A 21,582-nucleotide genomic window follows, 5' to 3' on the forward strand; every position below is an offset into this window, starting at 1 on the left:
GAGCTCTATTATTGGTTATTGGTGCAAAATTCAGAAGCAGCATTTGTTCCAGAGTTTTAGTTTGCCACTGGTTCCACTGGTTCCACTGGCTCTATTTTCTTTGGCGTTTTCTAGCAGAGAGCCTTTCGAACACGTCTAACAGATGCTGACTCCTGAGCAAAGGTTGTCTCAACCCAAACTGTGATCATTTCATCAAATGGCGATTTAAACTAAAAAAGCCAGTAAAAATAATAAAACTAAGTCCAAAAGCAAAAAATCAAAGTTGATCTTAACCCAGCAAAAACCTGGATGTTCATTTGAAAGCTGCCTTAAATTTCTCAAGTTATTTTTTTAATTAGTCATTTACAATCAGGAATTGAGTTTACTGTTACTGTGGTACTTACTTAGTGCCTAGTGTATCATATTTAACAAATACAGTTCTTGTACATAATCAGTGTGATGTAGTTATTTAGTTATTTATTTATTTTCCCCTGAGAAAGTAAATAAATTGCACAACACATTTTTGCCAGATGTATAAATTCAATCCAAATTAAGGGTTGATATGAAAATTAAATTTTAATTAATTCATTTTTTTTTTTAAATTTTTCTGTCCGTTATTTCATGGTTCAGGCTTCAGAGGGTTAGCAGACAGTGTGGTGTTTGGGATCTGAATAATGTAGTCCAGTCGCAGCAGATGGCCCCGCCCCTCCCTGAGCCTGGTTCTGCCGGAGGTTTCTTCCTGTTAAAAGGGAGTTTTTCCTTCCCACTGTCGCCAAAGTGCTTGCTCATAGGGGGTCATATGATGGTGGGTTTCTCTCTGTATGTATTTTTGTAGGGTCTACCTTACAATATAAAGCGCCTTGAGGCGACTGTTGTTGTGATTTGATGCTGTATAAATAAAATTGAATTGAATCTAATTAAATGATGCAGTCAAAAACAGCATGATGTGGGTAACGTGCTGCATGATGGATTTTTATTGTTTATCACTTTCGTGGTTTTCCTTCCACTTCTCCGTAGGAAGAACCGAAGAAAGTTCGCTTTGATTATGACTTGTTCCTCCACCTGGAAGGTCACCCGCCCGTCAATCACCTCCGCTGTGAGAAGCTCACCTTCAACAATCCAACAGAGGAGTTTCGTAGGAAGTTACTGAAAGCTGGAGGGGTAGGCACGAGGGCGTGACAGACCAGGTCCACCCTGGGCTGTCGCTTTATAGCATGGATGTAGTATGTGTGGAGTATGTGTGTATAGTCTTTACAGCAATGACATTAGTTTACTTTCCTCAGTAAATCTGAGGGTTTTAAAACTGCACTTCAGTATTGATTTACTTTATTTGACATGCCTGGAGCCTCTGATTGGCCTCACAGTGGGCTGAAGTGCTACAGTCAGTCTGGAGAGGACAGTCAATGGCTGAACTAGTTTACCCTGCATATGTGAATAATAATGAATACAGTTTGTATTTTTCTGTTTACCAAGATTGTCACTCTGTTCTTCTGTTGTTCTTCACAGCAACGAAATCCTCACAAACGAAGTTCAGAAGACTCAAAGGTGAGATTTCTGACAGGCTTGTAGCTCATAATGACTCCGCCCTCCCTGTTACATGTGCTGTTACCACCTCAGCAATGACACAATGTAGCAGTTATTGTTGCTGCAGATGTTAAACTTTGTTGTAGCACTGTAATGTAAAACCAGTTGGCTTTGTTTCAAATGTGTCCCATTACTAAATTGTGCACTTGAACGATTGTCAGATCCAGTGCTTCAGCTGGTTTACTCACATAAGACACCTCCAGTCATGGAAACACGGCATTCACGGGCAGTGTATGTACGGCCCTGCTGCTCCACACCAGCACAGGTTTTGGTAGTTTTCTTGTCTGGAGCGTTTACATCTATGTTAACATAGTGCGACTGTCTTCCTGGAGTTTGCCAAAAATAACAGAGCAGCACAGTTTAGCTTTACAAAGTCACAAATCTGTGGTTCTGTATGGACAGGACCAATGTGGACATGTTTGCTATAATGTGCAATGTGAAAATCAAACGCTGTTATTAAACATAAAGCATGTGTTTCCTTTTAAAGGTGTGCCAGAAATCGTGGAACAACGGTTTATGTTGTTAAAATGTTGATAAAGTGTTTATAATGAATTCAATAAACACATCTTTAACTTGCCATCCTTTGCTAAGCTTTTTAATTCCCTCACTGGGACTTTCATGTGCACTGACTTCATTTTAATCCAGTTTATTTACCTGCTCAACATGTCCTGAAGTTCTCCAGAGGCCTGGTAATGAGCTAATCATGTGATTCAGGTGTGTTGACCCAGGGTGAGCTCTGTAACCTGCAGGACACTGGCCCCGCCCCTGCACTGCCATCTAAGATGACAGCAGGTCCACCTCATGATTAGCCATAGTTAGCTAAATGTTTAGGCTAGGCAGGAATCGGGTTCTGTTCTTGAGACGTTTCATGAAGAGGGGCATGTGGTAGCACATGATGACCTATATAAGCATTAGATCAAACATTTGGGGATTGGAGCGGTGCTCACTTGTTGTGCTTCAGGTGAACCTCGAGTGCAGCCAGTATAGTCTATGGTCATATGGTTTTGTGTGTGTTTGGTAACTGTGTGGCGTTTATCTGTTACTCTAAATCTTCATGATATCCATCTTCACTCGTACAAGTGAAGAATCCTTTGTTCTTTCTTTGATTGTTGTTGTTGTTGTTGTTTTGACGCAGTTTTTTATGGGAATGGGTTTGAGCCAAGTCAGTTACATGTTACAGTTACATGTACATGTGAGGCACTGATGTCACTGGGATGACTGGGATGAAATCGATGTAATATAGAACAAATATGTACAAAAGTGCTCACAAGCTGCTTGACAGTAAAGCTGAACCTTCTTCACTGATGTCCTTTTTTCTGGTACTTCACTCTAAAAACACAGTAATATTACTCAGTAAATGACTGACTGATTTATTATCAGCTTTCCTGGTACAGACTGAGCAGCCTACATTTACTGAAAGCAAAGAACTCTCTGTTCATTTAAGCTGCTGATTTTCCTTTGGCAGGTGATGATAATGCAGGAGGGCTCAACCTCCCTGTTTGGCTCCCACCTCAAGCTGGCAACACTTCCCAACAGCTCTGACACAAAGAAAAGCAAAGGCTTTAATGCCTCCAAGGTCAGTGTCTCTGCTCTTTACCTTGTTAGCTTATAGCACTGCTGCTACAAAAAAAAGTTGTAGCACAAGCATGAAATATGTTTTTAAACCTCAGGGTGATTCCTCCTTGTACTGCACTAAACGCTTTGGCCTGTCAGGGCGTGGAGCCTCTCCCAGGGTGCACTGGTGTGTGGTACTAATTTATTTTTATTTTTTGGGGGATAAATCAGTAAATACTAAAACTACAATATTGTTAGTTGATATACTTAATTAAAGAAGTAAAAAATCTATAAATAATAATATGGTGGTAAAGTTTATATATGCTAAAAGCTTGTTGCTAGGCAACATGATTATGTCATAATGTGTTTAACTGAGCTGTGGTGAACAGAACTGAGATGGTGTTGTATGTGGATAAGAGTTTTCTCTGTATCTGTTATTATTATTATAGGATATACTGTACAATGTAAAGCTTGTTGTGATTTGTTGCTGTATGAATAAAAGTGAATTGAACTGAGTTCAAACCAAGGTGCTTCGGCCTATTCTTAGCAGAAATGTGCCGGGATCATCAGAGCTGCTGTCGTTAGACGTCGGAAGGACTAGTTGTTTAATGTTAACGTTTTAATTGGTGCCCAATGGGAGAAAATTGTCTCCCATACGCAGTCGTCTGCCAGCAAATGGCAAAGCAGCCATCGCTCATAAAACTAGACCTGTTATTGTTACTCACTGTTGAAGTGCAAAGAATGAGATCACAGATACAAGACGTGAGCTTCCTCCAAAGGTGGGTGGGCTTTTGCTTTGTGATAGGGTGACGAGTTCAAGAGGGACTCGGACTGGAGTCGATGTCCTTCTACATTGAAAGGAGCCATTTGAGTCGGCCACCGCCGGGGTGAGGTGTTCAGGGCGTGGCCTTCTGGGAGGCGGTCCCGGGAGAGGTTGCTTCTCGGCTGGCTTGGGAATGTCTCTGTGTTTCCTTGGATAAACTGAAGAAGGCGGTTGTTGTGAGGAAGCTCTGGGCTTCTTCACTATATTTTTATTCATACTGTTTCTAGCACGTCCTTGGGTTTCATGTGAGGCGCTCTGCAAACCAAAGTCATCATTTCTATATTTATTTTAATGCAACGACCCGTCAGAGGAAGTGGATGATAATTTATGGTGTTTCTATGAATTGCATCAATGTGCATCATTAATAATGCACAGCACAATGTGCCACAGTCTATTCATTTTGTCATATTTAATAGTGCATGAACATCTTTAGTAGCAAGTCATCTTCACATCATATTTAACCTTTAGATGAGAGACTGGACCCTACAGTCTTCCACAGGTGGGTCAGAAATGTTCAAATCAATGTGTTTTTATGCCACTTGTGTTATTTTGGTTACCAGTAACCAAAATGTTTTGTACCATGTTGTGCTTTAATGTTTGAAATATTTTGTCTTTTTAACGTTTTAAACATTTTTTTAAACATTTTGAAAATTGGAAAAAGGGAAAATAATTCCTCAGCAGCAAAGATGTCACCGTCCGTTCTGTGTATATGCATGAATACATCAGTGTATGTGGTAAGTTTAAAATTTAGATGGCATGATATCAAAAACATGTTTTTATAGCTGGAACATGAAACCAGAACAGCTGCTGTTAAAACCAACCTCAGCAGGTTAGTTTGGAGCCACTGATGCAGCTGAGGGTTACTGTTCTGGGTCTGGTGTTGGAGGATAACGTGTTCATCATGCACGATGTGAGACGCCACACAGCTGAGCAGCATTTAAAGTGTTTGTCCATTATACAGCCCTCAAACTGAACCCACAGTGTGTTGCAGTGTTTCTTAGTTTCACAGCAGTCGTTTGGCTTTCCTCGTTTAGTCGGCTTAGAAATGAGTGGCCGGGAACATCCCTCATTTTTCTGCTGGGATCCACTTTATAATATCTGACGTACATCAGAATGTCAGGGGCCGAAGATTTACCTGTGTGGATGTTTGTGGACAAAGAAACAGATATTTAGTGTATTACAGTAATACAGCATCAGTACAGTGTTTCACTGTACTCTGGGTACAGTTGATCATTGCAGTGTAATTCACGTTTGTCAGCCAATATTGGGACACTGTGAAATGTAAATAAAAACAGGATGCATTGATTTAGAACTCATATTTATTCACAACAGAAAAACTTGGTTTAAAATTTGAAAATGTAGAAAAATATGAGCTCATTTGGATTTTGTGGGCACAAACACATTAGCAAACTGAATCAGCTGATCTGTTCCACACTTTGTGTTTTTGTTTCGCCCAATCAGCTTTGGTTTTAACATCAGCGTGAGGGACAGTTAGGATTAGACCCAGTCACCTGTTCAGATTATGATCCCACAGAGTGGGACGAAGCCACACCTGAGCAGTGGGACTGCTTCCTTCATAAAGGAGGCGTCTTGAAGCTGTACTGCCAATAAAGGTTTTTGTTAGTGTGTTCAGCACTATTCACTATGCATAACTTAATATGTGCACGTGTATGATGTCTTTGCATGTGTGGACTGAGTGGGTTTCATGTCCACGGCACCTTTAAAAACATCTTTACTTACAAAATCGGTGGCGTGTTCAATACTGTATCAGCTGACAGCGGTATGGTCTCATCAGCCCCCTGACAGCGCGTGGAGCTTCGCTTTTCCTTGTGCCTGAACACTTTGAGCTTTTCGTGTTTTTCCCGTGTAGCTTTAGTCTTTCTTTCTCTTTTGTTATTGTTTTGCTTGATGCCACTTTTCATCTACAGCTACTTAAATATCTGTCGCTTACTATCTGATCTCATGTGTTTGTTTCAATCTGCAGGATGGCTCTACAGGAAACGCTTTCCTCATCATGGCCACAACCACCAGCACTGACAACAGCAGCATCTCCAAACTCCACAAGCCATTAAAGGACCATAAAGACAAGACCCCAAAAGATTTAAAAGACCCCAAAAGTGCCTTCAGGGACTCGGGCTGGGAACCCGGAAAAGCCCTCAAAGAATCTTCCAGGAAACCCAAAGAGAACCAGCCACTCAGAGAGATCAATCCTAAGATGGGCTTCAAGCAGCCCAAGTCTTTGTCTAAGGAGCGTAGGACCGAGGGGATAACTCATGGGTCGAGGTTAAACAAGCGCTTGTCCGGCCTCGAAGGTGACGATCACAGGACCAAAAGACGCAAAAAAGGGTTCATGAATTCCTCGGAAATGCAGATTTCAGAGTTAGACGGTCAGTGTTTGGATAAGAAACTACTGAGAGACAGATCGCAGGTGCACACCAGTAAGCTACGAGCAGAAAGCGAGGACGCAGACCTCAGGAGGGTGTCCACGCTGCCGCCATTCCAGGACCTGGTCGATGCTAATGACTCTGATATGGAGGACCAGTCTGCCAGATCAGATGTGAGTAAACGTGACGTTTTACTGTCGTTACAGCTGGGAATGAGCTCCTCTACTGGCTCTGATAAATAAATACAAGTATAAGGCACATCTTCTCCTTGATGGGGGGGCACAGTAAACCTGGTAGAAGCTCAGGTGCGTTCGTCTGCACATTGATTGGTTTGGGAGCAAACAGCTGATGATGTGTCTGCGTCTTCTTCAAACCCGTGAGCCAAATTAGGAAAGTTTCATGAACAGGCTGACATTTGACCTTGTTGCCATGCCCACGCTGGTTTGCAGAGAACCTCCCCATAAAGATGCTGTTTTAAAGCCAAATCGCAGACGAGAAAGATTTATGGTTTTACAGCACCTGAGGAGAAACGAGGGCCGTAAATAGCACAGCTCCTCTTTAATTCTTTTAGCTTAGAAAGAATCAAATGGCTGTGTGTTTGTGCTTCACAGCATTTCTTTATGCAGCAGTTTTTATTTCTGTTGTCAGTGATTGTATGAAGTGCAGCTCTTTTATGCATCGTTCTCTGCCGCGTGGTTAGTCAAAGCAGTTCTCACAGAGTGGCACCAAAACCTGTGTTTTTGTCATGGAAGTAGCTTTGGGGTGGGGGCTGCTGCTGCTGCTGCAGCTACTGGTTGTAAAAAGCATGTGGGGTGACAAATTCCAGGCATTTGATTGTGCCCAGGCCAGCAACCCTGGTGGGCCTGAGGCGACACAGCCCAGCGCTCCCATTGCTTCATCTTTGATCTCAGAGTTTGGGACTGAGTGCTCGGATAAAAACAGCAGAGAAGGAAACGCCGACGAGGTGATGACATGAAGGAAGGGAAACTGAGTGCGACCTCCGACCAGCACACGTCCGTTTAAAACGAATCCGTTTTGTTTCCATGGCGCCACATCGTCGAGGCGCTTTGTGCTGGATGGTCAGGACCCCACAGAGATACTGGTGTCAGGATGCTGACGATGTCACACTGGTGACAGATAAATTTAGTAAAAGAAAGTTTATCATCTATTTGATTTAAGGGAAAGTGTCCACTCATCATCATCACACAGCACGAAGATAAGAACATTTAATTATATAAGAGTGTCTTAAACTTCAAACATGATAAAAACTAATATCTTTATTTTGAATGACAGTATTCATGTTGTCGTGCTGCATTTTTCTACATTCAGCTGTTTTAATCACATCCCAGGTATGATTTGTTTGCTCTTCATGAGAGTGATGTCGTCTGCTGCTGTGGACCATCCTCACTCTTATTTTCAAACTGTAACGAGTGCCAGCCATCTGCTGTCGTTAGCTTTGCAGGTTAGCGGGATTCATTATTGTAGGCTGAACAGATCACAGATGGGATATTGATCTGTGACAGAGCGGACTGTGGACGCGTGGAGGAGCGAGCGGGTTGCTCGCTGTGCAGAGCAGCGGGGGAACCGTAGCTGGAACCCATTGTTGGGAACTAATCAGAGGAAATCCAGAGCAGATGAATCGGATGGTTCGAGCGTGAGGAGCAGAGCTGAGGCAGAGCGCTGCAAGCTGTGGATGTGAGAGCGACTGCATCAACTTTTCCTACTTTGTTCCCCGTGGTTTCTAAACTAGACCGTCAGACAGTTTGCTGGATGTGCTGAGAGTCGCTTTATTGTCTCTTGATGTGATTGGGTTTGCTTACTTGGAGTAAAGGAGAACAAAAGCCGTAAACAGGAGTGCCGGTCAGATTTATGACACTTTGAAGAAGCCTGTAAACCAGCAGAGCAGCTGTGCCCTGTTTCTCACGTTTCTCCTCACCATGTTTTGCACTGTGAAGGTTTCCTTATGTATCTGTGCTTGTATATTGAAACACGTCCACATCTCAGTCAATCTGAAAGAGTCCCAAACATCCTCACTCTGGGCTGTATGAGCCTCGGCTGCCTGTGGGCAGATGCTGCTTCAAGAAAGGCTTTAAAAGAAGAGATTTTCATTTTTGGCTTTTATGAATCCAAACTACAGACGTGTCAAACACATACATGAACACGAAGGACTGTATGGGAATGTCAGCACACACTGTTTCATTTGAACCTTTCTCTGTGTGTGCTGTTATAAAAGGTACTGCTTCAACCTTGAACATAACATTTATACAAAAATATAATTTTCTCGTGATGCTTTGCCAGCCCAACATAAGATGGATGGCACTATGAAACCAGGCTCCTGATGTCAGGACAGATGTGCCGCTGTTCCAGTGCTCTCTGCAGCCTCGTCTGTTTTTTTATGTTTGTATTTATTTTCAATAAATACAAACCTTGATAAATAAACCTATTTTTAATAAAGAGAGTCCCCTCACTGTAACTCTTAAATCCTGTCCCTTGGAGATGGTTTGAAAGCCGAACGTGTTCAAAGTGGGAACACTGGTGAGTCGTGGTTGGTCCACTCCTGCTGGGTTTGGTCTTCTTTCAGCAGGGAGCACATACATAATAATAACAGTATTCATTTGCTTCTTTGTTTGCAGAACCGCCACATTCAGTCAAACAGCAGTTTGAGTCATATTTTTATCTGTTTCTCTTCCTCCCAGTCTGAGCAGCCCAGTCCAGCCGGTTCCAGCTCCAGTTCAAGCTTTGCTCCTACACCCCACAAACGGCAAGGTAACCGACTTGGACCGTGCACACAAGTTACAAAGTTTAGTTTGTGCTGTTTGTTAGTGACACTAACATCATACGTGACACTTTGTGCTGTCAAAGCGATGAAACCAATAAACTGCACCACTTTGATTTGTTTGTGTTTTCGTGATTAGATTTATATCATGAGTGAAATTAAACATAATCGTGAGCAAATGATTTAAACTGTACAGGCACACGTGTTCAGTGCCATTCAGCAAACCAACAAACGGCCACCTTGCACACATGTGTGTGCTCAGCAGCACCGTAGAAGAACTTAATTCACTTTTTAATGACTTTTATTTTCAACAAATCAACAACAGGACAAAGGGGGATGGGTGGTGGGGTGTTGAGATGTAATCAGATAAAAAATCTGGAATATTAACTGTGATAACAACAATTATCCTGATAGATCTTCAGCTGCTTGTTGGGAGAATCTGGGAGAGGAAAACTAACGTGAGCACAAAGTGTCTGAATGTTTTCCCATCGTCACGTTCCACGATGCACAGAGGACAGGGCGGGGGTGATGTCAGGATGTGACAAGACTATAGTGAGTCAAACTGTTGTGTTACACAGGTGGAAGTATTCAGTCTGGCAGTGTGAAGCTTGAACAGTGTTTTTAACATCACTTTAGGTCCAGCTGACATAAACTTATCACACTCACTGGTAGAAATCAAAGAAAGCAAAATGATGCGTCCAACAGTCTGTTGTCATACAAGCGTAACACCAAGTACACAGTGGTAGCCTGACACTTATTGTATGCCCTGTAGAGACTGTGGTATAGTTGTCATAAGGTTGCTACACTGTTACTAATTAAAACTAACATTTCCTGTTGGATTAAACGTTCCTTAGCAGCAGGATCGATATTGAACAGTGTTTCACCGCCTCCAGCTGACACGCAGCACCCCTGCACACAGGCAGACACACAACCTCTTCAGGGCTCGCAAAATTTCAAAATCTCTGGTAGCCCTTCGGGCAGGCACTCTTCAGTTTTTGGTAGCCCAAAATAAATTTAAGTAGCCCGAATAAAAAAGAGAGCAATTAATTTTTTAATGTTTTGTTTCCTTTACAATATTATACATTAAAGTATAATATTGTAACGGAAACAAAAATTAATCAGAAAGTTGTTAAAATACAAATTACAACATTGTATAAAGATTACAATCATCAACTCAAATACTTGTTTCTAATTGAACAGAAATTTCTATGAACTTGCAAGAACTGTGTAGAACATGAATCAGTCTGTGTCAGATCCTGAATCTGAAATTTCCACTGAAGTCAAGGGTAAGAGGTGAGTGGAACCAAGATCGAGGCCATTTGCTTTTTGAAGTTTGCAAAGACTGCTAAATTTTGCCAGTGTTAGTTCACTCTTTGCAACATAGTATGCTTTTGAAAGATTTTTCAGGACTTCTTCTTGTGCTTGGTTTATTTTTAGTATGTTTTTTTTGCAATTGCTGTTTGTTCTGGGAAAGATATTGCAGACTGAGCAATAATGCATTTCTTGCATTTCTCATGGGTTCTGATGGGGTCTTTCTTAAAATTACTGGTCCCAGTTACAAAGGCGCTTGTCGACTCAGATATCGAGGGAAACTCACGACACACCTGGCAGAACATCATGTTATTTAGCTCGTCATATTCCAGCCACATAAATTCTTTTGTCCATGAAACCAAAAAAGCTGAGCTTTCTTTTTGCCTCATAGTCTGATTTGTCATAACTTTTCCGTTTTGTGGTCGGCTTTTCATTGGCTGTCCCTTCTTCACCCTGACCTGTCTTATTTGGCTCAGCAGAACTAAAATACCAGCGTAAATCCTGCTGCTTTTACACACGTACTTACATAACGGTCAGCGATTCTCTGCGCAATCAACCTCTCACGTGTTTAAGCTTGCTGTGGGAGATTTCACTTGTCACGTTTGAATAGTAAGCTAATGAGTGATAAGATGATGTCAGAGGAATTGGTGCGCAATTAATCGTCACTCACCAATCAGTGCTGCCGCTCTCTACACACCGTTCGCGCGATCGCAAAGTGAAAGTGAAAGCAAAAAACAAGCACAAATTCAAACGCGATTTCAATATGTCACATATTGACAGTGGCTCATCGATGCCAATGACATATTACTCAGCTACATTTGCGAAAGAAAATGCAAAAGCACTGACACATATTTTTCCTTCCTATGATAGCCCGACGGGCAGGGCTGAGATGGATTTTGGTAGCCCGACTGGAAAAATCGCTAGCCCCGGGATGTCGGGCTAGCGATTTTGCGAGCACTGCTCTTTCCTCACTACGACACATGTAGCTGACATTCACAACAATGCACAGCATTTCCCAACAGGTCACCAGAACTCCAGTGTAAAGAAAACTGAAGTGTTACACAGTTACCATAATCGTTAACCTGCTTGGTGGGAATTTAACATGTTCACGATTTGTTAACTTCATATGGAAATAATTAGCTGTTATCATTAAAGTGGACATGAAACTCTACATGTATGAAGGCTAATTTACACCACTGAGCCCTGCTCTCAAAGGTAACGCTGTCTGTGCAGCTGGATTTAAGAAGTAAGTGCTTAAAGTTTAAGTTTATATAACACGTTTACCAACATCAGCGTGTGACGTCACTGGGTTGGTTAGTTTATGTTAGCTTACTAGTAACAGTAACACTTTAAAATACAGTCGGTGCTAGTGCCTATGGCTGATTATAAAACAGTAACATTACTGTGGATCTATGTTAATTACACATGGAGGCATTTGCCTGAAAAATGTTATGCTCATGTTAACCTCCTAGGACCTGGCGTCCACATATGTGGACATCACATTTTGGGTTATTTAGACCAAAATACTCAATTTCGCTCTACAAGGGCCTGATATCCACTTACGAGGACATAATACTGCTACTGTTCTATCAAAATTTTAAACAAATATCCTCAGATGTGGCTCTGATTTTTCTTAAAAACAAAAATAAGGTAAAAAACCAAATCTGGTAATTCTTTGTTTTTACATTCATCGGGCCCCAAAGTGACCAAATATCAAAGAGAGAGTCTGGAACTGAAGTTAAGAAGTACCCACTGAAGGAAGGATGAATGGCTGGATCATGAAAACCTGGCATATCTCTGCATGGTGTGTTTTTACCTCTCGGCTGTAAAAAGGCTGGTTGTCATCACCCTGCTGGTCGGATGGGTGGGGTGGAGAGCCAGGTTTGTGCCTGCAGTACCTTAAGAACGAGGCTACGTAGGATTTAAGCTAACGACGTCGACAAGTTTGAATCTCGGTGACCTCGACCTCGAGGTCTCTGGCAGTGGACCCGGTCATGTGAGAAATGTTGTGCCTGGCTCTTCCACTTTAGGGATTACAGCTCCTACTGCGTTTATTCCTACTGGGACCACTTTGTTCTTGACCTTCTACGTCTGCTTCAGTTTTCCTCATGCTCTCTGCTGGGATTGCCACATCTATCACAACTGCAGCCTTCTGCTCCTTGTCCACCACCACTGTGTGTGGTTGATTAGCCAGCAGCTGCTGCCAGTTGTTCTTGGAGGGCTGTTTGCCTCTTTAGCCAGTAGGTGTCCAGTGCTGTCCAGCTCTTCATTGTGGAGTCATTGTTGGATGTCTGTGTTTGTTATGTTAGCTTTTTCTGGGAGGTTCTTTGGTTTTGTCAGGAGTTTTCCTGTATTGCAACTCAGGTCAGAATAAAGACGCTCAGACAGGTTAACGTGTACACGGGTGAGACTCAGGGAGACTCGCACCCTGGAACAGTTGTCAGGCTTTATTTATACCCCAAGCATATTCGTGTAGCATGTACAGGAAGAGATAAAATAGAACTGTGCTGCGTGCAGGCTTCCTGTTGAACAGAGCGTAACTTCTCTATTTAAGCTGAACACTGAAAGAGCAAACACATCTAGATAATGAAATGTACTTTTAAGCATAACATAATAAAAATCCTAAAATCCTAAAAAATCCCTTAACAGGTCTGCTGTTGGGTCCTCCAGCCACCTGATGTTGGTGTTGTGTGATGCTACTTTCTCACAGTGCTCAGTCTCAGGACCTGGTCTCTGTCTTCTCTGGCTAACAGTAGTCTTGCCAGACCTTGAATTTGCCTGGTATGCCTGAACCTGCATCTTATGTAGCCACTCTACATCCTGCCCCTGCAGTGGATGAATTCTTACGTGATACAAAACTGTCATACTGAGATATCATTGCTATAGCAACACCAGGTGTTTATGATCCCTAGTGCATGCAATTAAGAGACACGCCTGGGCATGTCTGGGAGTGAGAGCCACATGTGTCAGTCTGCAGTGCAGCAACTTCAGGAACCTGTGGGGAGATATTAGCTGCTGGTGTCATGTGACCCAAATGTAAACAATTGACTCCACCAAGTGTGGCTGAAGGATGTCATGTGACAGGAAGAGCAAACAGTGGATGAAAGTTACTGATACAGTACATGATGCAAGACCAAAGCAGCAGGTTAAAAAGCTCAACTCATGACCCAACATCCCAGGTAGAAGATGGTCTTCAGTTTTATTGTGAAAACGTGCAGGTTCCTGAAGAGTCACAAGGTTAAGTTACTTTAGTTACTGTTTAACAAAGGTTTCCAGGCCAAACTGCGACTAACACTAACCCTATTTCTGTACTAAATTTGACTTATGCTGTGTTGCAGTGCCACTTTAATGCTGCTGCAAACGGCACTGTGTGTCATCAGTGACAGTAGCTCATTGGAAACAATCATGGAATGTCCTTCATTTAATCAAACTTAGAAATGCTGCATAAAATATCTTTTTGTGTAAATTATCAGAAACATTACCACAAATCTGCTTAAAGTGTCACTTTGAGCCTGTAAACAAACGGGCACAGCCCTGGTTTATAAAAAGAAACACTTTTACTTTGAGTTGGTTCAGAAAGTGTTGAAGACGTGGTAAGAGAGGCTGCTAAATCATTTTGAGATTGAAGAACATGAGAGAATCATGTTGTTTTCCTGAGCAATGAGAACGATTGAAAACCAGAGAGGATTGTTTGAACCAGAGCTGTAAGTCAGCTATGTAGAGTTAGAGATGTGTGCATGTTCCCTTTGAAAGTCAGATACACCAGTCCACATTTGCTGAGCTTCACAGTACCAACGTCACAATCTGCTGCTTTCTGCTTGTATTTCTGAGGTTTAAACTGCAGTGACTGTGACTTTATTGAACTGTTTGATCTGTTCCACTCAGTGCTTGGCCCACTGCAGTCAGTGATGCAGGATCTGCACTCGGATGACGACGATGACGATTCAGAGGACGACAACGACGACGTGGATTCAGACACGGATCGAGCAGCCCACACACACCTCACACACCACCAGCACAGGTTAGTAACCCGAGGGCAGCTTTTCGAATGGCTGAACTGCACACTAGTTTAGTTTCATAGACCTGTGCGCAGACATTGGTAATGAATTCCTTTTAACAAGAATATTGCTATTATGTGGGCTACTTTGTATCTCAGATGTTTGTGCAGTAGAGCCAGCCTTTAACAACAAACCTGTAAAATGATGAAGAGCCGCCATTTAAATCTTGGTTAAAATTGCTTGGGACAGTTTCTAAAGGTTCTTTTAACGTGCCTTTACCAACTTTTCAAGTATTTCATGTAAGCTCTTTCCAACTCTCTCCACCATCCTGTTGGTGGAGGCGTGCCGTCAACCTTGGCCAAAAAGCATAACTTAACCAGATGGTCTCCGTCTCCAACAGTTGACCGGTTTTCCATCAACTATGCGCTCATTATCTATCTAGCCCAGGGGTGTCCAACTCCAGGCCTCGAGGGCCGGTGTCCTGCAGGTTTCAGATGTTGCTTGATCCAACACAGCTGATTTAAATGATCTCCTTAAATGATCTTAAATGATAAATTATCTCCTCAACATGTCTTGAAGTTCTCCAGAGGCCTGGTGATGAACTAATCATGTGATTCAGGTGTGCTGACCCAGGGTGAGATCTAAAACCTGCAGGACACCGGCCCTCGAGGCCTGGAGTTGGACACCCCTGATCTCGCTGGTCCCCTCCCTGACACTGATTCTGTGAGAGTCACCTTCATGTTAAAGACCGTCCTTCGTCCCCACTCTCTCAGATGCTGCTCATGGGGGATTTTTCATTGTTAGCGGTTTTTAGCTAACAGCTGAGACAACAGTTTTAATGTCTTTATTCTTTGTGGCTTCATACTTAGGATTAATTTAAGTGATGGCAGCAGAAGTGACAGCTCCTCCCATTCCCCGCTGTCATGCAGTGAGGCCCCGCCCTTATTAAAGTCTACTAATAACCAGGTAATCACATCAGTAATATACTGGCTTAGATCAGCATCATTGAAAGCCACAGTATCCAGGTGTGTGCGTGACCCTGGGTGACTCTTTGCTCTTCTGTCTGTCAGATAGTGGAAGTAAAAAGTCCCACCAAGCAGAGCAAGCAAGACAAGAGCAAAAGCATGGAGTGTGATAAGGTGAGAACAAGTGTCTTTGGTTTTTAGAAACAGTGTAATGTGGAGTAGGTTAGTAAATATTCTGAAATATGGAAAGATAAATCTGTGTTTGAACTTGACGTCACTTCAGCCGCTGTTATCATGTCTTGAGGTTTGTTACCATCAGCCACTGCTACATCATGACAGCCGTCTTTGCTGTGTGCTTTGCAGGCTTACCTGGATGAGCTGGTGGAGCTGCATAAAAGACTAATGACACTAAGAGAAGGTCACATACTGCAACAGGTGAGCTAATGTCAGCAGTGTCCGATACGTCCATCAGACACAAACCCACTTCTACAAAGTTTGGGATCCGTGTCAGATGTAAAAACTGAATTCAGCAATTTTCAGATGTCAGATTTTATTCACACGGTTTAAATCGACCAGTTTAGGAAACACGTTAGCTCAGGTCGAAGCTCTCTTCCTTCTGATTGGCCAGCTGAGAGCGAGCTGTGCCTGCAGCAGATGACTGCATAAAGAAATCTGCTTGTTTAAAATAAATATTAGACATTAGACACAAATAATAATGTAGTAATGTAGAACTATTAGTTCATAGTTGCAGACTTTACTTTGACCCAGCCTGTGCTCACCACTCTCACTTTGTGTCTTGCAGATTGTAAACCTGATTGAAGAGACCGGACACTTCCACATTACAAACACTACGTTTGACTTTGACCTTTGCTCTTTGGACAGAAGTACAGTAAGGAAGCTGCAGAGCTATCTCGGGACGTCCTGAGGCTCGGAGCAGTCGGGTGCTGGATCCGAGCCTCTGACTCGTCCTGAATCAGTTCCAGCTGTAGTTGGCGTGTCTAAACCTCACAGTGGATCCAGCCTCTGCTTCGACCCCCCTGAACAAAGAGTTCACCCTGCTGCAGAAATCGGGGGTAGATGTACGAGATCAGGATGTCAGCAGGCAACAATCTGAAAACTTGATATGAAGGGTTGGTGGGTGGGAGTGATTCTGCTGCCATGTATGTTGTTGTTTATCGTGACAAATGCATGATCAACTTTGCCTTACAACATTGTACGTCTTATTTATTAAATTTAATTTGCAGGTGTGTGTGTGTGTGTGTGTGTGTGTGTGTTGGGTGGAAAAAAGTGAAACAGGACTTTGTTGAAGAGCTCTATAAGGCACAAGTCTGACCAGTAACACTACTCTGCTTCAGTCTCCAATCAGATATCCGATTCATTCATTTCCCTGGGATCAAACAGCGTCCACACAGATGCATCTCTGTTATTCTGTTTTGTTGTGTGCGACCTCACAGTTTGCAAAGACGTGTGAAATATGAAGAAGAATCCAACTGGAGATCTGGATACAAAGAGACACATCATGGCGAGCGTGCTGAGTTGAGAGCGCCGTCGTCTGAAAACTAAAAGTTGAGAAGTGTTTCTCCAGTTTGTTGGTCTGGAGTTAAAGCTTTAAAAAACCTTTATTTGTAAGTGTGTCTTTATTAAAGCCACCTTTATGCAAACTCTGTATTTTGAATCCACTGGAGCTTTACAGAAATCTTTGGCCTCGTCTCCTTTAAAACAACTACTGCTGCAAGTGTCCTTCCTACATAGGAGTGTAGGGAGCGCATTAACATAAAGATCCTTCTGAGAATAAAGTGGAAATGTGCAGATTAGTTATTGCAACTAAAACTGATCCTGAAGCATTTCACCAGCTCACAGTGCAGCCGTGGCACTTAAAACGACTGTAATCGCCACATTTCAGTGTTTTTCTCTAAATAGATTTTTGACTTTATTCTCAAAACAATTGATATTGTTTTATCTTACTGTGGTCCTGTTACTCTGCTCTACAAAGTGAACTCATTTTACCAGCTTTAAATATCAGAGGAACTCATGTCGGCTGCTTTAAAAACCTGTTTAATGTTGTTTAAACAGCAGGGCGTGAATGGCTGCTCGCCTGTGCTGAGCACTCATCTTTGATACAGGAGAGCTGCCTCTCAGGAGGTCCTGCCTCCTGCCCACTGACTGAAACTTCATTTCTTAAGCTTGTGCTTCTGATCGTCTGCCTAAACATAGATCATGGGTTCAGTTGGTTCAGGATGTTTGTACACAAAGATCCACTAACACATGGAGTTGTACAACCGACCTGAAGTAGCTGTGTACACTGTGCACAAATTGTGGTGTCAGGCCCAAAATGTTTGTCTGCTGTTTGCATCTTACAGCAGCCTCTGATCATTAGTTCAAAATAGCAGCTTTTAGCACCACCTAGTGGTAGCATGTTAAAACTGCTGCACAGCTCCCTGAAGTGGGAAATCCGCAGTTAAATGATTTATCTCATCTTTATTCACTGTTTATATTAAGTTACTGTGAATGATGCATACAGAGCCCTGCCTTTGGTTCAAGCAGACTTACTCCACGATTCTGTGACCATCGTCACCCCCAAAGTCGAGGTCTTTGCCTAAATACATGTAAAATGTTGTTTCCTGGTTAAAGCAGTCACAGGACATCCCACCGTACAGGAAGCTAAAATAGACTGATTGCCCCCTATTGGCTGTTAGTACAGGTCGACAGCTTCACCCTTCTGTACTACACCTTAAAATAATATAAACTCATTAATAGCACTAATAAAAATGTGATTATCTGACCAGTTTCTGACGTGATGCTTTATAAACAGTGCGTTTCGTTATGACTGACCGCTGCAGAGGCCCCTGTTTAGATTACAGTAACTGTTCTGCATCCTTAAAACTAACCTGTCTGTTCCAACAACAAACTTAAGTAGTGCAGCTGCTAAACTGTAGTGATGTACCCAGAGCCTGGAGACCCAGACACTGCCACTGGTAAAATCAGTTCCCTCGTTTCCTACAAGCTAAACAAGCAAAAGTAGTTTGGGGGTTTTTGGACTGCCTTCATGTTCCTGCAGCTGGAGGATTGGTGCCTTCCGTATTTAATTCCATAACAGAATCTGAGGCCATGGTCCTCAACAGGAAAAGGGTGGAGTGCCCACTCCAGGTCACCCCACCCACAGTGGGCTGATCTCTTAGATGGACATTAACATCCCCCACCCCCTCATCAGGTTTTCCAACTGCTTTGTGGATATGACGTCTTGGACGATCATCTTGGATGTTGCAGGAAACAGCAGGATGTTTCATCCCGGTGATGGAGGTGCCATGTTTTTGCTGATGTTCTAAATGAGCTCATCTGCACAGCATAGTGGAAGCATGTGATCATTGTAGTCTCCCCTTCATGCTACCACTGCTACTGCTACTGTAATCATTTATTAAAACAGCATTATCTCTGGTGGACATGATAAAGGCTTCATTACGAGCCACGAGGGTTTTGTGCTGCTTTTTTAAACTAAAAGGGAAAGGCCCCACTGAGACTCCTTTGAGCCATTCTCATTTGAGAAAATGTAGCTGAGGGAGCGGAGCTGGGTACAAAGGAAGAATGGAACCGAGGGGTGGGAGAACGGTTCAGCGGTCCGGCAAACACTTCCTCCAATAAAAATGGGAGACCTTCAAAATAACCTCCCGCAGAAGAGACACAGAGACATCGACTGTCACACTGGCATAAGGCCAAGGAAGTGAAAAGCTGCCCACCCACCAAACCCCACCCTCACCTCCACACCAACCTCTGCACATGTTGACACGTCTGCCCGTCCTCACTCGTATCACTGCCTGCAGCTGTGAAGGCAGGCTGCTTGGGGAAAACACACTTCCTTCACTTCTACACATAAGCAAGTGCAACTGACTGATTTCATTGTAAATAAAATAAATATTAATTCATTTAACAAAGTGTTTCCTTGGCATATTGTTTACAAACAAGCATGTTAGTACAGCGGATTTATCACTGAACACAGGAGTAGCTCGATCTGCATGTTTACAAACCCTTTGTAAGTAACCAAGTTCAAGCAGCCACATGTAGACTCATTAGAATTTGGCTTAGTGACGTGAATCAGTTGAGATGAAGCCTTGCAGATAAAGAAGATATCCGACATCAACAACACTGTTCCTTGAGGACTGCAGTGCTAATAGGACCGATGCAATGAATGCTACTATCATCAATTTGGTTAAATGGTTAATTACTCTAAGCTGGATAACTAAGCTAATAAAATATTAACCGATACATCTCAAAGTTGGGACAGGGCCATCTCTACTGCTGACCATGAAACAGACCTTTCGACTGTTAGTTTAGTTTTGGTCATTATGCGACCTGCAGTCAGCTGAGGCTGAAGCAGTGATGTGGTCACTCAGTGAAAATGCAACATCCAGATGAACAGAATAAACATGCAGGGATCTCAGCTGTAACGTTTGTTCTACTGTCCATAAAATATGGAAATATGAAGTTTTACATTTTAGAGCGTTCCAGCTTTTCTTGGAATTGAGATCGTGTCACGTTATGGCATTCATTCACTTCAAACATACATTATGCACATTGACCCACACAGAAATAACTGCAATGTGAAGATAATCAAAATTAAGCAAAAAAAAAATCAGGTTCCAGCTCACAAATTGTTTTTCCTCCTCAACTCATTCCCGTTTCTCCCAGCGGGGAAGCTGACAACAAAGTGAAGACCACCAGAGTGTACGTGGCCTCTGTTTGCAGAGGGATCCTCGACCACCCTGCCATTGTCATCAGATTTGCAAAGAGCTGCCATAATTCAAACACGCGCATGGATGCTATGCTTTTGGCTCGCTCGTGTCCGTCATTTCCCCCTGTGGCCAATCATGTTGGCCTTCCTGTTGCTCTTCTGTGGAATTCTGGGTGGGGGGCATGTCTGTCTTCCTCCCTCCCTCCCCCACCCTTTTGCTCACAAAATGCATATAAATTAGCTGTTCAAAAAATTCAATCAAGTTATGTAAAGGACAAAAGCAAGCAGACTTCAAAGGGGCGGGTAAGGAGGCATGCTGCATACAAAGGCTCAGACACTTCTTTCAGCACTCAGACCCCCTGCACCAGCAAAACGGACCCAGCCTCTTGGTACAAAGCCCAGTCCTGAACCTGGTCTTTGATTTCAGGGGTCTTGGCGCTGCTCCTTCTTTGCTTTGTTCGTCTTGATGGAGCTACACTGTGTAGCAAACCGTGACCCCTGCAGCCCACCCCGTTTGCATGAGGCAGCACACACAGTCATACATGCAGACAAAGCCAAACTGCCATAAGACAGGAAATAAGAAGAAAGCTGACAAGGGGGAAAAACCAGTGTGCTGACAATACAGTCTCATCCCTCACAGATTGCAGGCACCGTGAGTGTTGCTGCTGCCTGTTCTGATAAATTAGTCATGTGTGATGGTGCGTCTGAACCCCCGACCACCCGACTGATCCCAGAGTGAACCTGAACAAGGAAGAGGGAAGGGAAAGAAAAAACAAACTTAGATTCCCCGCTCTCCTGGAAACTGCCTCATTGTCTGTGTTGTCCAATGCCACATTTCTTTTGTAGCATTCTAGTTTCTACTCCATTCTCAAGCTTTTATAAAAATCTAAGATCGGATCAGTTTATTTAATTTACTGGGGTTGTATTTGAAGAATTACTTGCAGTAAGTAACTGTGCACGTCTGGAAACGAGAGGCAAAAGACACAAGCAGCCAGCTGATCCAAAAACAGCTACAGTAAGTACAGCAGGTCCAAGCTAATGCAGGCTCTGCTTTGTTTTAGCTACTTTTACAGTTCAGTAAACTCAGACTCTGGCAAACCAGGTAAATCTCAAACTGACTTTTTTATTAAGGTAGAAGTCCACAAGATGTGAAAAACAGCCCAATTTTTACAACACAGCTACCACCATGCTAATGTCTGCAGCCTGTTAGCAGCCCAAGTGAAGCAGCAGCATTACTTGCCAATACTGTGGTACTGAGCATCGACTGTATAGTTTGGGCTGACCTGACTGCATTTGCAGAGATAAACAGGGAGACAGAATCAGATGAATTTTTCTGGCCCTGAGTGCATCCTCCACAGAGCATACACAAGAAGAAAACCACAATCATTAGTCCTCATTGTAAACAGAAGCTAAACTAAAACCACTGCAAAAGAAAACATCACAGTGAAACAGTCCAAGGACCGCCCACGGGGGATCTTATCA

At 42.9% G+C, this 21,582-nt stretch overlaps 1 protein-coding gene across 1 annotated transcript in view; it reads left to right on the forward strand.

Moving 5' to 3' along the window:
* Nucleotides 1–17,035, forward strand: part of mllt3 (MLLT3 super elongation complex subunit) — a 30,129-nt gene extending 13,094 nt beyond the window's left edge. Inside the window, exons 4-13 of the mRNA XM_031757423.2 lie at nucleotides 997–1,140; nucleotides 1,486–1,524; nucleotides 3,029–3,139; nucleotides 5,925–6,497; nucleotides 9,021–9,090; nucleotides 14,297–14,432; nucleotides 15,279–15,375; nucleotides 15,480–15,548; nucleotides 15,738–15,809; nucleotides 16,177–17,035. Of these exons, the coding sequence (XP_031613283.1) occupies nucleotides 997–1,140; nucleotides 1,486–1,524; nucleotides 3,029–3,139; nucleotides 5,925–6,497; nucleotides 9,021–9,090; nucleotides 14,297–14,432; nucleotides 15,279–15,375; nucleotides 15,480–15,548; nucleotides 15,738–15,809; nucleotides 16,177–16,299 (1,434 nt within the window). The 3' untranslated portion in view covers nucleotides 16,300–17,035. The remainder of the gene's footprint in view (nucleotides 1–996; nucleotides 1,141–1,485; nucleotides 1,525–3,028; nucleotides 3,140–5,924; nucleotides 6,498–9,020; nucleotides 9,091–14,296; nucleotides 14,433–15,278; nucleotides 15,376–15,479; nucleotides 15,549–15,737; nucleotides 15,810–16,176) is intronic.
* The last annotated feature ends 4,547 nt before the right edge of the window (nucleotides 17,036–21,582 follow it).

Source organism: Oreochromis aureus, linkage group 3, assembly GCF_013358895.1.
Source record: "Oreochromis aureus strain Israel breed Guangdong linkage group 3, ZZ_aureus, whole genome shotgun sequence".
Taxonomy (NCBI): domain Eukaryota; kingdom Metazoa; phylum Chordata; class Actinopteri; order Cichliformes; family Cichlidae; genus Oreochromis; species Oreochromis aureus.